This window comes from Dreissena polymorpha, chromosome 1 (assembly GCF_020536995.1).
Source record: "Dreissena polymorpha isolate Duluth1 chromosome 1, UMN_Dpol_1.0, whole genome shotgun sequence".
In the NCBI taxonomy this organism is placed as follows: Eukaryota; Metazoa; Mollusca; class Bivalvia; order Myida; family Dreissenidae; genus Dreissena; species Dreissena polymorpha.
This window is the reverse complement of record NC_068355.1, coordinates 78,906,740-78,921,281: the sequence shown is the minus strand read 5'-3', so window position 1 is coordinate 78,921,281 and position 14,542 is coordinate 78,906,740. Positions and strand designations below refer to the sequence as shown.

Below are 14,542 nucleotides of genomic sequence, written 5' to 3'. Positions count from 1 at the left end.
TTCGGACGGACACACAGACAGACAGACAGACAAAGGGACTGATAGTTCAACCGCTATATGCCGCCCTACCCGGAGCATAAAAACGCCAGATTGTATACAAATTATTATCTTTTACTCAAATCAATAAACGATTGAGCCAATGACATGTTTGCAAATATCGGGAGCCTTTAATCAAGTGCTTATAATCGATTAACAGCTTTATGTGACCCGAAACGAGTTTGAGCCAAATGATCAATAGATTGTGCGAAAACTTTGACCAGGACTGTGAAAACATTTTGAGCCATCCGATAGAAATTTATATGAATATATAGCAATAAAAAAATGTGCTTCAGGGATAGTTCGAGGCAACTGTAAATTCAAGCCAAGTGAGTTCGGGTTTCGACTGTATTTCAACACAAAAAAAACTACACCCATAGCACCCAAAGTTTTAAAGAATTAATTATGGATAATATTCTTTAAAATCTTTAAAATAAAAATCAGTTGTTGAAAGCTTTAGAATACAACAAACACATGTTCGACTATAATATTACTAAAAAACAGCATATAACTTTCAATAAACACACAGATCCTTCCATTGATATCCTTGTAAGTATTGATATCTTGACCCATTGAGTCCAAACATAGGTGAATGTCAAGCTCTAGAACAGGATAGATGATAGTGAAAGTGCTGAGATTTAGTTTAAACCTATTTATTTTAGCTCGATTGCATCGAAAGCTTTAGGCTTATTTAAACGCTCTCGAGTCCATTTCCTGGGCCTAGAACCAGTACTTGGTGTCTTTGGGGGAGATCTCAAGAATGCTCCCACGGTGGGGATCGAACCCGTGATCTCCCGGTCGCTAGGCGGACACCATATCCATTACACCACGGCGACCTGCTGAGAGTTCAAGTATCAAATGAAAATAAGAAAGTACAATACAACTTTTCTTACAGCTCTTATCTTTACTTTTGGGTTCAATTCTATCGGAGTCAGTTCGGCACTAGAACTATCAAAGTAGTAGAGAATTGCCCTGAAAAAAGAAGACAACATGCATTTGAACAGCAACTTTATAGACCAGTTTAACAATACTACCACTATTGCTATTTGTAGATATCACTTGAGGCGTTGAATTACCAAACGAAGCTGAACGCGTAGCTTTTGTTCGCGGAGAATATCAATAAATGTATACCAGTTAATTGTTATTGTTTACATTGTTTAATGGTCATTGACAATGGTAAAAATAACATCAAACATATGCATACAGGCATATGTTAAGTCCATAAATTTATAAGTAATTATAACATAAACATTAATCATTCTTACACCTGAATAATATTTAAACGACATCATATTTAGTACCATTAGTGTATATTTATAAATTTTATATCATCTTTATAAAAATACAAGTGACCTAAAATAACATAGGATATATTGTCCCTGTTGTCAAAACAAAGTAGAAACCAACGTCCACCTGTGTCAAAATCCGCGTAGAAACAAATGTCAGTCATTCACTTTTTAATTATGATTAAACTGGCCAATATCTATGCAGTACTTAGTTTCTGACAATCTGTAAGGAAAAATTAATTTTAATCTTAATATTTGGAAAAAATTAGTCCTAGAAATGACTATTGGCAATGGCAAAACTATTACCAGGAGAAGACATGTAGGTATAATACATTTTGTTTAATGACCAGACAACTGCTGCCTGTGGCTTATGACAACTTGCTATTATTTAGTATTTGTTCTAACAGTAAATGATCACAACGAGATAATGATTTTGTGCAGAACACGGGGCAATAACTCAACAGATCTATCAGTTAACAAGACTATTTGATTTATCTTTGATTTTACACCGCGATAAAAATTCTCAAAAGAAGAGTGTGAAATTGTATGCAAACAATTGAATAAAACAAGTACTTTAACCATGAACATTTACTTCATGCATTAACACTTAAAAAGGGAAGTATATATTACTGCTAGTTCTTACAATGTCATCATGTGTTGACAATATCATTACTTTGCCGAATGTTCAAAAGAGTGAGTGGTTGAAATCAGATGCAGCGTTGCATGGAACTATTAGAAATGGATACACCCTCAGCCTCGTTCTGGAGTTCTGCGAGTCATGTGACTTTGCCCTCTTATCAATTTTGACATATTGTGAAAAGGATGTATTATAAAGGAGTGAAAAAAGATAAGTGTCTATGATACTCATAATCATGGACGCATAAATATAAACAATTTAACAAATTAAATGTCACAGTCAGGACAGATACTGTGTAAACGTGTGTATTTTCAACATTGGGTTAATTACTCCATTATAAATGAAATGATTGGTATCTGAAAAAACTCTTCTTTGAAAAAAAGTTATTCACTGAGTTACTCCAGAGTAGCCCAAATAGTGATAAATCAAATTTTTTTAAATCTGCCCTACAAGTTCTGAAATCTAAAATCAGAAGCTCTTACAAAAAAAATGGCTATGTCTGAAAAACATTTGGGTGCTTTCAGACCCATTGTCGGACAAAACAAACAAAATATTCATAAGTAAATTTTTTCTTTACATATTATCCAAATATCTCACAAGACAGAAATGTAATAAGACAATTTATGAGATCAATCTTATAAGCTTTTATTGAGTGTTCTAGAAAACAATCATTCACAATTGTGTAAAGCAAGATGACAATTTACAGTTGGAATACCTGGTTTTCTTCTTCGAGCTGTTGACCTTGTCCTTTGTCATGTCCAAGTCCTCATCATTATCTGTGGTTGTCACTTCTTCATATTGGGACAAGAGCTTTTTAATATAAAAATGATGAACATAATATTCTATAAATTTAATATCAAACAAAGTGATGGATGCATCCTGATGATGCACTTTGTCAATGTATATGGTTTGATTGACAGCCTGGGAACAATGAATGAAGCCAAGAACTCTTTGAAAGATTAACAGTCCAAAGCAATCACAAAGGCCTAACGTTGAAGAGGATAGGTGATTAATTTCAAATGGGCCTTTAAATTTCACAGATTTTGAAGTTTGTCATTAACTGCTTTATATTGATAAATGTTAACATTGCATCTAAATAGCTCCAGTAAAAAATCAAGAATAAAATTTAAAACAAAAGGGCCTGAAAGGCACAAAGTTGCTAACCTGAGAGGAAAGGAACTGACCTGTTCTGTACAGCACAAGATGTCATTAGAACAAAATGTTCTTACAACTTTCATGACTAGTTAACACCCTGGCAGCCACGTTTTTCAACAGACCACAACCATTTTTATACACATCCAAGATATCATTTAAACAAATATTCTGACGAAGTTTCATGAAGATTCATGAATTCATATAAGGAAAAATGCCCCGCCCCCTGGTGGCCATGTTTTTCAAGCAACTGGAACCATTTTCGAACTTGTCCAAGATATCGTTGGGACAAATCTTCTGACAAAGTGTCACGATGATCGGACAATAAATATGGGTTCTAGAGTGTTAACAAGGTTTTACTATAGCTATATAAGGAAAAATGCCACGCCCCCTTGGTGGCCATGTTTTTCCACCAACCAGAACCATTTTTGAACTCATCCAAGATATAATTGGTACAAATTTTGTGACAAAGTTTCATGATGATCAGACAATAAATGTGATCTCTAGAGTGGTAATAAGGTTTTACTAAAGCAATATACATGTATAGCCATATTAGGAAAATGCCCGGCCCCCTGGTGGCCATGTTTATAAAGCAACCAAAACCATTTTCAAACTCATCCAAGATATCATTGGGACAAATCTTCTGACCAAGTTTCATGAAGATTGGAAAATTAATGTGGCCTCTAAAGTGTTAACAAGGTTTTACTATAGCCATATAGGGAAAAATGCCCCGCCCCCTGGCGGTTATGTTTTTCAACCAACCTGCATCATTTTTTAACTCGTCCAAGATATTATTGGGATGAATCTTCTGACCATTTTTCATGAAGATCGGACAATAAATGAGGACTCTAGAGTGTTAACAAGATTTTACTATTATAGCCATATATATAGCCCCGCCCCTTGGCAGCCATGTTTTTCAAGCAAACGTAACCATTTTAAAACTCATCCAAGATATCATTGGGACCATTCTTCCGACTAAATTTCTTGAAGATTGGAAAATAAATGTGGCCTCTAGAGTGTTAACAAGGCAAATGTTGACGCTGGACCCCGGATGACAGACAAAAGGCGATCACAAAAGCTCACCATGAGCACGTTGTGCTCAGGTGAGCTAAAAAACAAACAAAGTGATCCTCAACAGGGCTCGAACCACTGACCCTGGAGTCCTGGAGTAAAAGTCTACCACTAAGACCACTCAGCCATCCGTCATCATACATTAAAGGATGTATTTTATACTTTATATAAGCAATCCTCTTAGTTTCACAAAATATAATGACAACAACAGAACTCTCCAAATTATTTAATTTGTTTCCGTTGCAACGCTTTATAATTTTCAGGTTTTTAAATTGTCAAAAGATGCATATAATGGCTATTTTAGAGCATGGTAAATGTTCAGTATTACTGTTTCCTTACAAATATCATAACTAAAATGAAAATTTGCAAATATGAAACATACTTTTTCAATTTTGTCATTTTACCAAAACGTGAAAAGGTCCTTTAAGCATGGCAAGCCTATTCTGCATTCAAATTTGAATCATACAAGTATGAGATCTTGAAACAAATTATTATATAATGTAAATTACTGTGTCCAAAGTCACTCATGTGGAATGACCTTAGAAAATGCTCAAATCCATCCTATAAGAAATGCAATACAGCATAGAATTTTGCATCACTTATTCCTAAGATCTTATGCAAAAGTGTAAAATGTCACTTGAAAATGTTTTATTATAAATCAAAGCAAAACTGATGGATGCTCCCCAATGATGTTTCTTCGACATATGGGTTAATTGTGTGGAAAAAAGTGAGACCTTGAGAAAATCTAATATAAGCCTCAGTGACCTTGACCTTGACCCCAGTGACCTCAAACCTCATCAAAAGGTAGAGGTCCATGCAAGGTACCTACATGCCAAATATATAAGAGATCGGTCAAATATTGAAGGCGCTATGAGAAACTGTAATCAAAGTGTGACCTTGAGAAAATCTATTATTAGCCTTGGTGACCTTGACACCAGTGACCTCAAACGTCATCAAAAGGTAGAGGTCCATGCAAGGTACCTACATGCCAAATATGAAAGAGATCAGTAAAGTATTGAAGGTGCTATGAGAAACTGTAACAAAAGTGTGACGAAAAATCTATTATTAGTCTTGGTGACCTTGACCTTTACCCCAGTGACCTCAAACGTCATCAAAAGGTAGAGGTCCATGCAAGGTATCTACATGCTAAATATGAAAGAGATCGGTAGAGTATTGAAGGTGCTATGAGAAACTGTAACAAAAGTCTATTATTAGCCTTGGTGACCTTGACCCCAGTGACCTCAAACACCATCAAAAGGAAGAGGTCCATGCAAGGTATCGACATGCCAAATATGAAAGAGATCGGTAGAGTATTGAAGGTGCTATGAGAAACTGTAACAACAGTCTATTATTAGCCTTGGTGACCTTGACCCCAGTGACCTCAAACGTCATCAAAAGGTAGAGTCCATGCAAGGTACCTACATGCCAAATATGAAAGAGATCGGTGAAGTATTGCAGGTGCAATGAGAAACTGTAACAAAAGTGTGACGGAAAAATATATTATTAGCCTTGGTGACCTTGACCTTGACCCCAGTGACCTCACTCGTCATCAAAAGGTAGAGGTCCATGCAAGATATCTACATGCCAAATATGAAAGAGATCGGTAAAGTATTGAAGGTGCTATGAGAAACTGTAACAAAAGTCTATTATTAGCCTTGAAAACCTTGACCCCAGTGACCTCAAATGGCATCAAAAGGTAGAGGTCCATGCAAGGTACCTACATGCCAAATATGAAAGAGATCGGTAAAGTATTGAAGGTGCTATGAGAAACTGTAACAAAAGTGTGACGGAAAAATCTATTATTAGCCTTGGTGACCTTGACCGTGACCCCAGTGACCTTAAACGTCATCAAAAGGTAGAGGTCCATGCAAGGTATCTACATGCCAAATATGAAAGAGATCGGTAAAGTATTGAAGGTGCTATGAGAAACTGTAACAAAAGTCTATTATTAGCCTTAGTGACCTTGACCCCAGTGACCTCAAACATCATCAAAAGGTAAAGGTCTGTGCAAGGTATCTACATGCCAAATATGAAAGAGATCGGTAAGGTATTGAAGGTGCTATGAGAAACTGTAACAAAAGTCTATTATTAACCTTGGTGACCTTGACCCCAGTGACCTCAAACGTCATCAAAAGGTAGAGGTCCATGCAAGGTATCTACATGCCAAATATGAAAGAGATCGGTAAAGAATTGAAGGTGCTATGAGAAACTGTAACAAAAGTGTGACCGTACAGAAGTGTGGAAGTGCGGAAGGACAAACTGGCAACTATAATGCTCCCCATATATATAAATATATATATATATATATATATATATATATATATATATATATATATATATATATATATATATATATATATATCGGGAGCATTAAAACACCTGACCACAAAAACTTGACAATGTGCGCATGTCAAGGCCAAACAGGCTAATTAGACACGACACTTTCACCTAAACTGCATTTTCCTGAGAAGAGACTTCCTTTAAATGAAAAAAAATATTAAAAGCAAAAAGTGTCTTTCCTGACAAGCCTGTGCTGACTTCACAGGCTAATATGGGACAACAATTAATGTGCATGCTTTAAGCCCTGTTTACCCTAAGCTCAATTCTAAAGCTCCTGTTATCTGTCTAAAGTCATTGAGATGCATAGTTGCATACCTGAGGTATGAGGGTATGCAGAAGGTCCTGTGCAGATGGACGGACAGCAGGGTCCTGGGACAACATAAGCATGATCAGATCCTTGAACTCCTGGGAGTAGTTGCCCTTCACGGGGGCAAACTGACCCTAAAATATTTATGGGAGGGTGGGATTTGAATATTTGTGTAGAATAATCACAAGGACATAAAAATTTTAATTAGAAACAAGCAAGTTCATTGAATTGATATCCCCCGCCAATATGCTTCTGGACACAAAAGTGTAATATTTAACACTCAAAAAAGCAATTTTTCAAGATACAAAGGGTCATAACTCCGTTATAAACAGATGGTGTACAATGCCATTTGGCGTGCATCATCCTCTTATCCATATATATACTCATACCAAGTTTCAATAAAATCTGCCAAAGCACTTTTAAGCTATGGCCCCAGACGGACGGACAGAAAGACAGACGGACGGACAGACAGACGGACGGATGATGCCAAACCAATATCCCTCAGCTTATGGCGGGGTATAAAAAGGGACTACCCATTTAGATTATTGTAGTCCAAATATGGTCATACAAACATTTGACCAGCGCCATGCAAAAAAGGGCCTTATGCCATGTGCTGCTAGCATATCTGCAGCTCAGCCTTTCCATCCACAAAGTTTGGTCAGGGGGTACCCGATCCACAAATGAGACCATGAAACATTGTGTGGCTAATAGCGGACAGTGTAGGTCCTGACCAGGAGATCGCACAGGCTGCTCTGGAGCTTCACCTGCCCCATATGACACAAGACCCATTTTTGCATTACACAGGTCATTATCACTGAAAACACTTCAGAATACATCATCATGTCATTTAAAGTAATAGCTATTGAAAATGATTACAAATAATTGTAACAAAGTTGGTCACATTAATCTCCAAAACCAAACATGTGTTTTTCTACCTTCATTATCTTATTGACCAGTGCTGGCAGGTTAGTGCCCTCAAATGTTTTCTGCAGACAGGCCATCTCATATAAGATGCAGCCAAGGGCCCAGATGTCAGACTTGTCATTGTATGGTTTACCCTCACACTACCAACAAATAGGACTGATAGTACTCCAAGAATGAACTTAACCATTTTGTGTGTAATATACTTTTAGTACACCAAGTATAGAACAGTTTACATCTAAATGAATGTTTATATCTAAATGAATGTTTATATCTAATTAAATGTTTATATCTAAATGATTGTTTATATCTAAATCAATGTTTATATCTCAATCAATGTTTATATCTCAATAAATGTTTATATCTAAATCAATGTTTATATCTCAATCAATGTTTATATCTCAATAAATGTTTATATCTAAATCAATGTTTATATCTCAATCAATGTTTATATCTCAATAAATTTTTATATCTAAATCAATGTTTATATCTCAATAAATGTTTATATCTCAATCAATGTTTATATCTCAATAAATGTTTATATCTAAATCAATGTTTATATCTCAATAAATGTTTATATCTAAATCAATGTTTATATCTTAATTAATGTTTAATCTAAATCGATCTTTATATCTCAATATATGGTGGTAAAGAAGGCTATCATCAATTAATATTGGCTTGCATCGTTAGTATTGAATATATACGAAAACACTTACCATCTCTGGACTTATGTAGTATGGGGTCCCCAATACTGTGTTAGCACCTTTATTTGCAGTGGACATCATCTTGGAAATACCAAAGTCTCCAACCTTCACTACACACTCCTTCGTCAGGAAAATGTTGGCAGTCTTCAAATCCCTGCAAAATTATACAAAAGGTCAAAAATACAGAGACCAACACACCTATATTAAAATACAGATACACAGATCGACTCTTGTCTGCAGGATGTTGTGTTCAGGCAGGATCTTGAATTCATGTTCAATAATATAAGATGTTCTGTTGATAATTTATAAATACAGATGTTGTGTTCATGAGTAACGATGCATTATTTTGTGTTCATGCTTACATAGGCAAGATTTATTGTTTATGCTTAACGATGCAGGATGCTATGTTCATGTTTACCTATTTGGCAGAATCTTGTATTCATGTTTACCTTTTCAAAATGTTGTTTTGATGTTTACTGTTGCGTTCATGCTAATAGTCAGGATGTTGTGTTCGTCCATACAGATGCCGGATGTTGCATTCATGTTTACCAATGCTTAAAAGTGTGTTCATGCTTACCAATGCTCAAGAGTGTGTTCATGCTTTCAGATGCTTCAAAGTGTGTTCATGCTTACCAATGCTGGATGTTGTATTCATGTTTTAATGATCCAGGATGTTGTGTTCAAGTTTACTGATGAAGGATGATGTGTTCATGCAAGATGCTGTGTTCATGCTTGTCTATACAGGACTATTTGTTCAAATTCACAGATGCAGGATGTTGTGTTCATGCAAGCTGTTGTGTTCATGCTTATAAATGCAGGACTCTCTGTTCATACTTACCAATGCAGGACTATTTGTTCACATTCACTGATGCAGCATGTTGTGTTCATGCAAGCTGTTATGTTCATGCAAGCTGTTGTGTTCATGCTTATTAATGCAGGACTCTGTGTTAATGCTTATCAATGCAAGACTCTGTGTTCATGCTTACCGATGCAGGATGTTGTGTTCATGGATGTGCCTGATTGCAGACACTATCTGCTGGAACATGACAATAATATCTCGCTCCTCCAAGGACTTCTCCTGACTTGCCAGGTAACGGGCCAGTGTCCTACAGAGGGCAGAGACACATATGGGAACAAATATGCCTTGACTGTGATTGGCAGTGGTTTTGGAATGTGATTTCTAAACTAGTCATCACTAGCCAATTGTTCTTTCATGCCCTGGATACAGGACTTTATTATATACCTGTTTAATGCTTTTAACAAAATACAGGTTGTATCACCCTTTGAAATAAAAAATCCTGTATTACGCTACCCGCTGTTTCCAATTCCGTATTACCATACTAGCCGGACTGCTTCGACCCATTTAATGACGTCACATTACGGGCACGGAAAGTAGAAATATTTTAGATTACGAAATATATTACGTAGTACATCGTGTGACGTCATTTCTGTGACGAAACACAATAGTTTTATCTAAACTCTATGGAATTTAAGGACCTGTTGGGCGTGGTGTTTTGTAACAGTAAACTATTTATTAAAAACATCGAACGAATTCAAAACGTATTTTGGAGTGTGTGTTTATCATGCATGAATGTATATTTCGATAGAAATACAATAAAATAGTGTGGTTTAAACTAAGTTTTGATAAAGACATTGAAGATAGAAGTGGAAGTGCATATTGTTTCAACGTTTTTGTTATAAACATCGGATTAAAGTTGTCAACTTAATTGTTATAAACATTGGATTAACGATGGCATTAAGGTAAGCGTGTCGGAAACCTGTGCTGTCCCGGTTCGAATGTTTACATGTTAATTTACATAAACTGTATTCATATGCGTCTTAAATAAACTATGGCCTACCGTTTTAGTCATTGTTTTGTTAAAGTAAAAAATGCAATTGTTAACTGTTTGCGTTAGTTGTTGTATATAATTAAAGGAATATAACGCTAGTCAATTGTTCCAAGAGTTTGTATCACTCTCGTGGCTTGTGCTATTTCGCATCACACGCGAGGCACCGCCTCTCGTGTGATACGTCATCACACAAGCCACTCGAGTGATACAAACTCTTGGAACAATTGACTAGTGTAATATTCCGTATGTATTTCTAAGATGTTTTATATAAAGAAATCATCTAAGATTTCATAGACCAAGTACATGTATAATCACCAATCAAAATAAGTACCAACCTAAGCTTAGTTTAAACCTATTTAGTTTAGCTTGATTGCATTAAAAGCCTTATGCTTATTGAAACGCTCTCGATTCCGTTTCATAGGACTAGAACCAGCCGTTGGTGTCTTTGGGGGAGATCAAAGGAACACTCCAAGTGGGGTTAGAACACATGACCCCCCAATTGCTAGGCAGACACTGTATCCACTACGCCACAGCGACCTTAAGCTTGTGAGCCAAACACTGACACCTTTTACAACAGGGTTGTTTATGGCATACATTTCTTGCAAGATTTTTGCTACTTTTAATCAATAATATCAGCCCCAGGCCATATGAGGCCAGCAAAGCTCCAGACCAGCCTGCGCAGTGACACAGATTGGTATAAAGAAACACTGATTGCTATGAAAGTCACGCAAGAGATTGTGGTGTTTTCACACAGAGTAGCTTGTGAGAAGACTGGAGTGGTATTCCAGAAGCATCTTAAGTTAAATTTTTATTTTTATCCTTAAATTGGGAATTTTTCTCAAGGGTTTCGTTTCATACTGTAATAGTTAGGCATCGAAAATTACATTAAAATAACATCATTATGTCAATGTTATTTGAGGAATACCAAAAAACATGCATGTAAAGAAAAGAAATACAAACAATTGCAATTTTGAACTTAAGTGAAAATATTTAAGAAATGACTTAAGATGTTTCTGGAATATGACCCCTGGTCTGAACCTTTGCTGAAGGAATATGGCTTAAGACCCATGTTTGCATGACACAGGTTATGAAGGGTATTGGGCTTGCTTGATCAAACTGCCAAGATTGAAGACTAATGTAGTGATGAGACTTTGAGTAATAATCCATGCCCACCCTCCTTCTGCATATTCCATCTCAATCATAATCACACCATCTTCTTCGAAGGAGTCAAAGTAGCTGATGATGTTAGGGTGCTCCAGCATGGCCAGAATGTTCACCTGAAATAGGGGAGAACAGTCGTCATCATGCTACAGTGCATGATTAAAATCGGAACATATCATGTAGTTATCATGATACATACCCAAAGCAAGCCCCCACCCAGCCTCAGGCTGTCTCATTAATGAGACGTGCTGAGGGTGGATGAGGGCTTTTTATATAATATGAAGCAAGTTGTAACTTTGGAACATTGGACAAAGCCATTTTTGATCTCAGGAAACCTGAACAAAATGTGCACAGAAAAATAATACAATTTTACATTTGCAATATTTTTTGCTAATAAAGTCTATAGTATTAACAATAATAATGTAACAGAAACTCTAAAAACAAAAATGGGCATAACTTTTGTTATATTTAATCACACACACACACAATTTTATATCATAAGGAACAAACAAAGTAAGTTTGAATTTTGTTTCTACAGATTGACAGACGGATGTACTGGAAGACTGATAGACAGACACACAGACATGAAAAATGATTTTATAAATAAATTTCTGAGCATTTTGGAAATGGGGCCGGGTCCCTTTGAATTGTGAAAAATTATGGTGTTTTGACTGAGATCTGGAAATTAGTTATGCTATTTTTTTGGCTAACAAATGCTTCAAAATTGAAAAAAACAGTTGTTTTTTTTTCAAAATTATATGCACTAAGGTTCATCTTATTGATATGTATGGGAAATTCACTTAATGTTGAGATCTAAAAATGTTTAGGAAACCTTCATTGGAAATTGATAGGTCCCATTTGCAAACAAGAGGGCTTCAAAGGCCCAAAGTCGCTCACCTGCGATACAAAGGAACTTACCTGTTCTAGGCAGACCAAGATATCACTATAACAAAAGTTCTAACCATGCTTCATGAAGATTAAACTATAAATGTGACTATTAGAGTGTTATCAATGTTTGACTATAGCCTTACATACTCTATAAGGAACAAGGCTATTGTCAAGCAATATGGTCCCCTACCAAAATTTGTCAGAAATTCCACCATTTTCAGATTATTTTTGTGTGTGGTTGCCATAGCAACCCCAATTTTTGATGTAGGAACAAAATGAAATGACGTGCATAATGTCCATATTGCCATCTATCCATGTTGCAAAATTCATGAAAAAATATTAAGAACTTTTCAAGTTATCGCAGGATCCAGGAAACCACCATTTTCAGCAGTATTTCTAGTCTATTTGTTGCCATAGCAACTAGAATTTTGACTAATGAACAAAATGAAATGACGTGCATAATGTCCATATTGCCATCTATCCATGTTTCAAGTTTCATGAAAAAAGATTAAGAACTTTTAAAGTTATCGCAGGATCCAGAAAAGTGTGACAGACAGACTCACAGACAGACAGACAGACGGACACACAGAGCGAAACCATAAGTCCCCTCCGGTGAAACCGGTAGGGGATAAAAAAGACCTGTCCCCTGGAAGCCATGCTTTTCAACAGAATGGAACCAAGTTCAATAAAGACTGGACTACAAACATTTTTAAAATGCCCTGACCCCTGGCGATTTTTCAACCGAACAGAACCACTGTTGAACTCGTCAAATACATAATTGGAACAAATCATTCTGTCCCAGTTTCATGAAAATCGGACAATAAATGTGGCCTGTAGAAGGTTTTTCTATAGCCATATAAGTAAAAATGCCCCACCCCTGGTGGCCATGTTTTTCAAACACCCAGAACCATTTAAAAACATATCAAATATATCACTGGAACAAATGTTCTAACCAAGTTTCATGAAGATTTGAGCATTAATGTGGGTTCTTGAGTGTTAACAAGTTTTTACTATAGCCATATAAGGAACAAGAGGGCCAAGATGGCCCTAGTTTGCTCACCTGAGAGGAGTCGGTTCATTCAATCTTTACCAAACGTCAAACTTGACCTACCGGTAGATATTGTCAAGACAAACATGCTGGTCAAGTTTCATCATTATTTAACACAAACTCTGGCATATGGAGTGTTTTTGTTTTTGTAAGATTTTACCTGGTGACCTATATTTTGAGTTGACCCCCCCTTACCAAACATCAAACTTTGCTTACAAAAATAAATATTATGACCAAGATTCATAAATCTGAAACAAAATTGTGACCTCTAGAGTGTTTACAAGGATTTTGTATAATATAATGAAAATTTGGATATTCTAAGGGCAATAACTATGGCATTAATTATGTTATATATATAAAACCAATCTTTGTACCAAGTTTCATCATGATTGCGCAAAAAATGTGATTTCTAGAGTGTTCACAAGCTTTTTTTACTATACAAATATAAGAAAACTGCCCCCCCCTCTTCAAATGACCGGAACCATTTTCAAACTCAACTCTCATATCAAGGAAACAAATGTTCTGACCAAATTTCATGAAAATTGAGCCAAAAATGTGACTGCTAGAGTGTTCACATGTTTTCACTATAAACATATAGAGAAAAATGCCCCGCCAACTGGGGGCCATGTTTTTTCACCGATCTGCAAATTTTTTGCACTCGTCCCAGATATCAATAAAACCAATGTTTTGACCAACTTTCATGATGATTGGGCAAAAATTGTGACTTCTAGAGTGTTTTCAAGGATTCTATATAGCCAAATTAGGAAAACTGCCCCCCCCCCCCCCCTGGCAGCCATGTTTTTCAACTGACCGGAACCATTTTCGAACTCAACTCTCATATCAAGGAAAGAAATGTTCTGACAAAATTTCATGAAAATTGGGCCAAAAATGTGACTTCAAGAGTGTTCACATGTTTCACTTTATACATGTAGAGAAAAATGCCCTGCTCACTGGCGGTCATGTTTTTTCACCGATCTGGACTATTTTTGAACTCGTCCGAGATATTAATAAAACCAATGTTTTGACCAACTTTCATGATGATTGGGCAAAAATTGTGACTTCTAGAGTGTTTACAAGGTTTCTCTATAATAGCCAAATAAGGAAAACTGCCCCCCCCCCCCCCCCCCAGCATATATGTTTT

The 14,542-nt window shown here is 36.2% G+C and overlaps 1 protein-coding gene across 2 annotated transcripts in view; it reads right to left on the bottom strand.

Moving 5' to 3' along the window:
- The window catches only part of LOC127837054 (uncharacterized), a 68,603-nt gene that overhangs the window by 38,544 nt on the left and 15,517 nt on the right, over positions 1 to 14,542 (bottom strand). For both annotated transcript variants that reach the window (XM_052363859.1, XM_052363867.1), the window contains exons 9-15: positions 11,478 to 11,581; positions 9,441 to 9,560; positions 8,467 to 8,608; positions 7,765 to 7,893; positions 6,838 to 6,963; positions 2,675 to 2,769; positions 930 to 1,008 (exon numbers count right to left, since the gene is read on the bottom strand). In XM_052363859.1, coding sequence (XP_052219819.1) covers positions 930 to 1,008; positions 2,675 to 2,769; positions 6,838 to 6,963; positions 7,765 to 7,893; positions 8,467 to 8,608; positions 9,441 to 9,560; positions 11,478 to 11,581 — 795 coding nt within the window. The remainder of the gene's footprint in view (positions 1 to 929; positions 1,009 to 2,674; positions 2,770 to 6,837; positions 6,964 to 7,764; positions 7,894 to 8,466; positions 8,609 to 9,440; positions 9,561 to 11,477; positions 11,582 to 14,542) is intronic.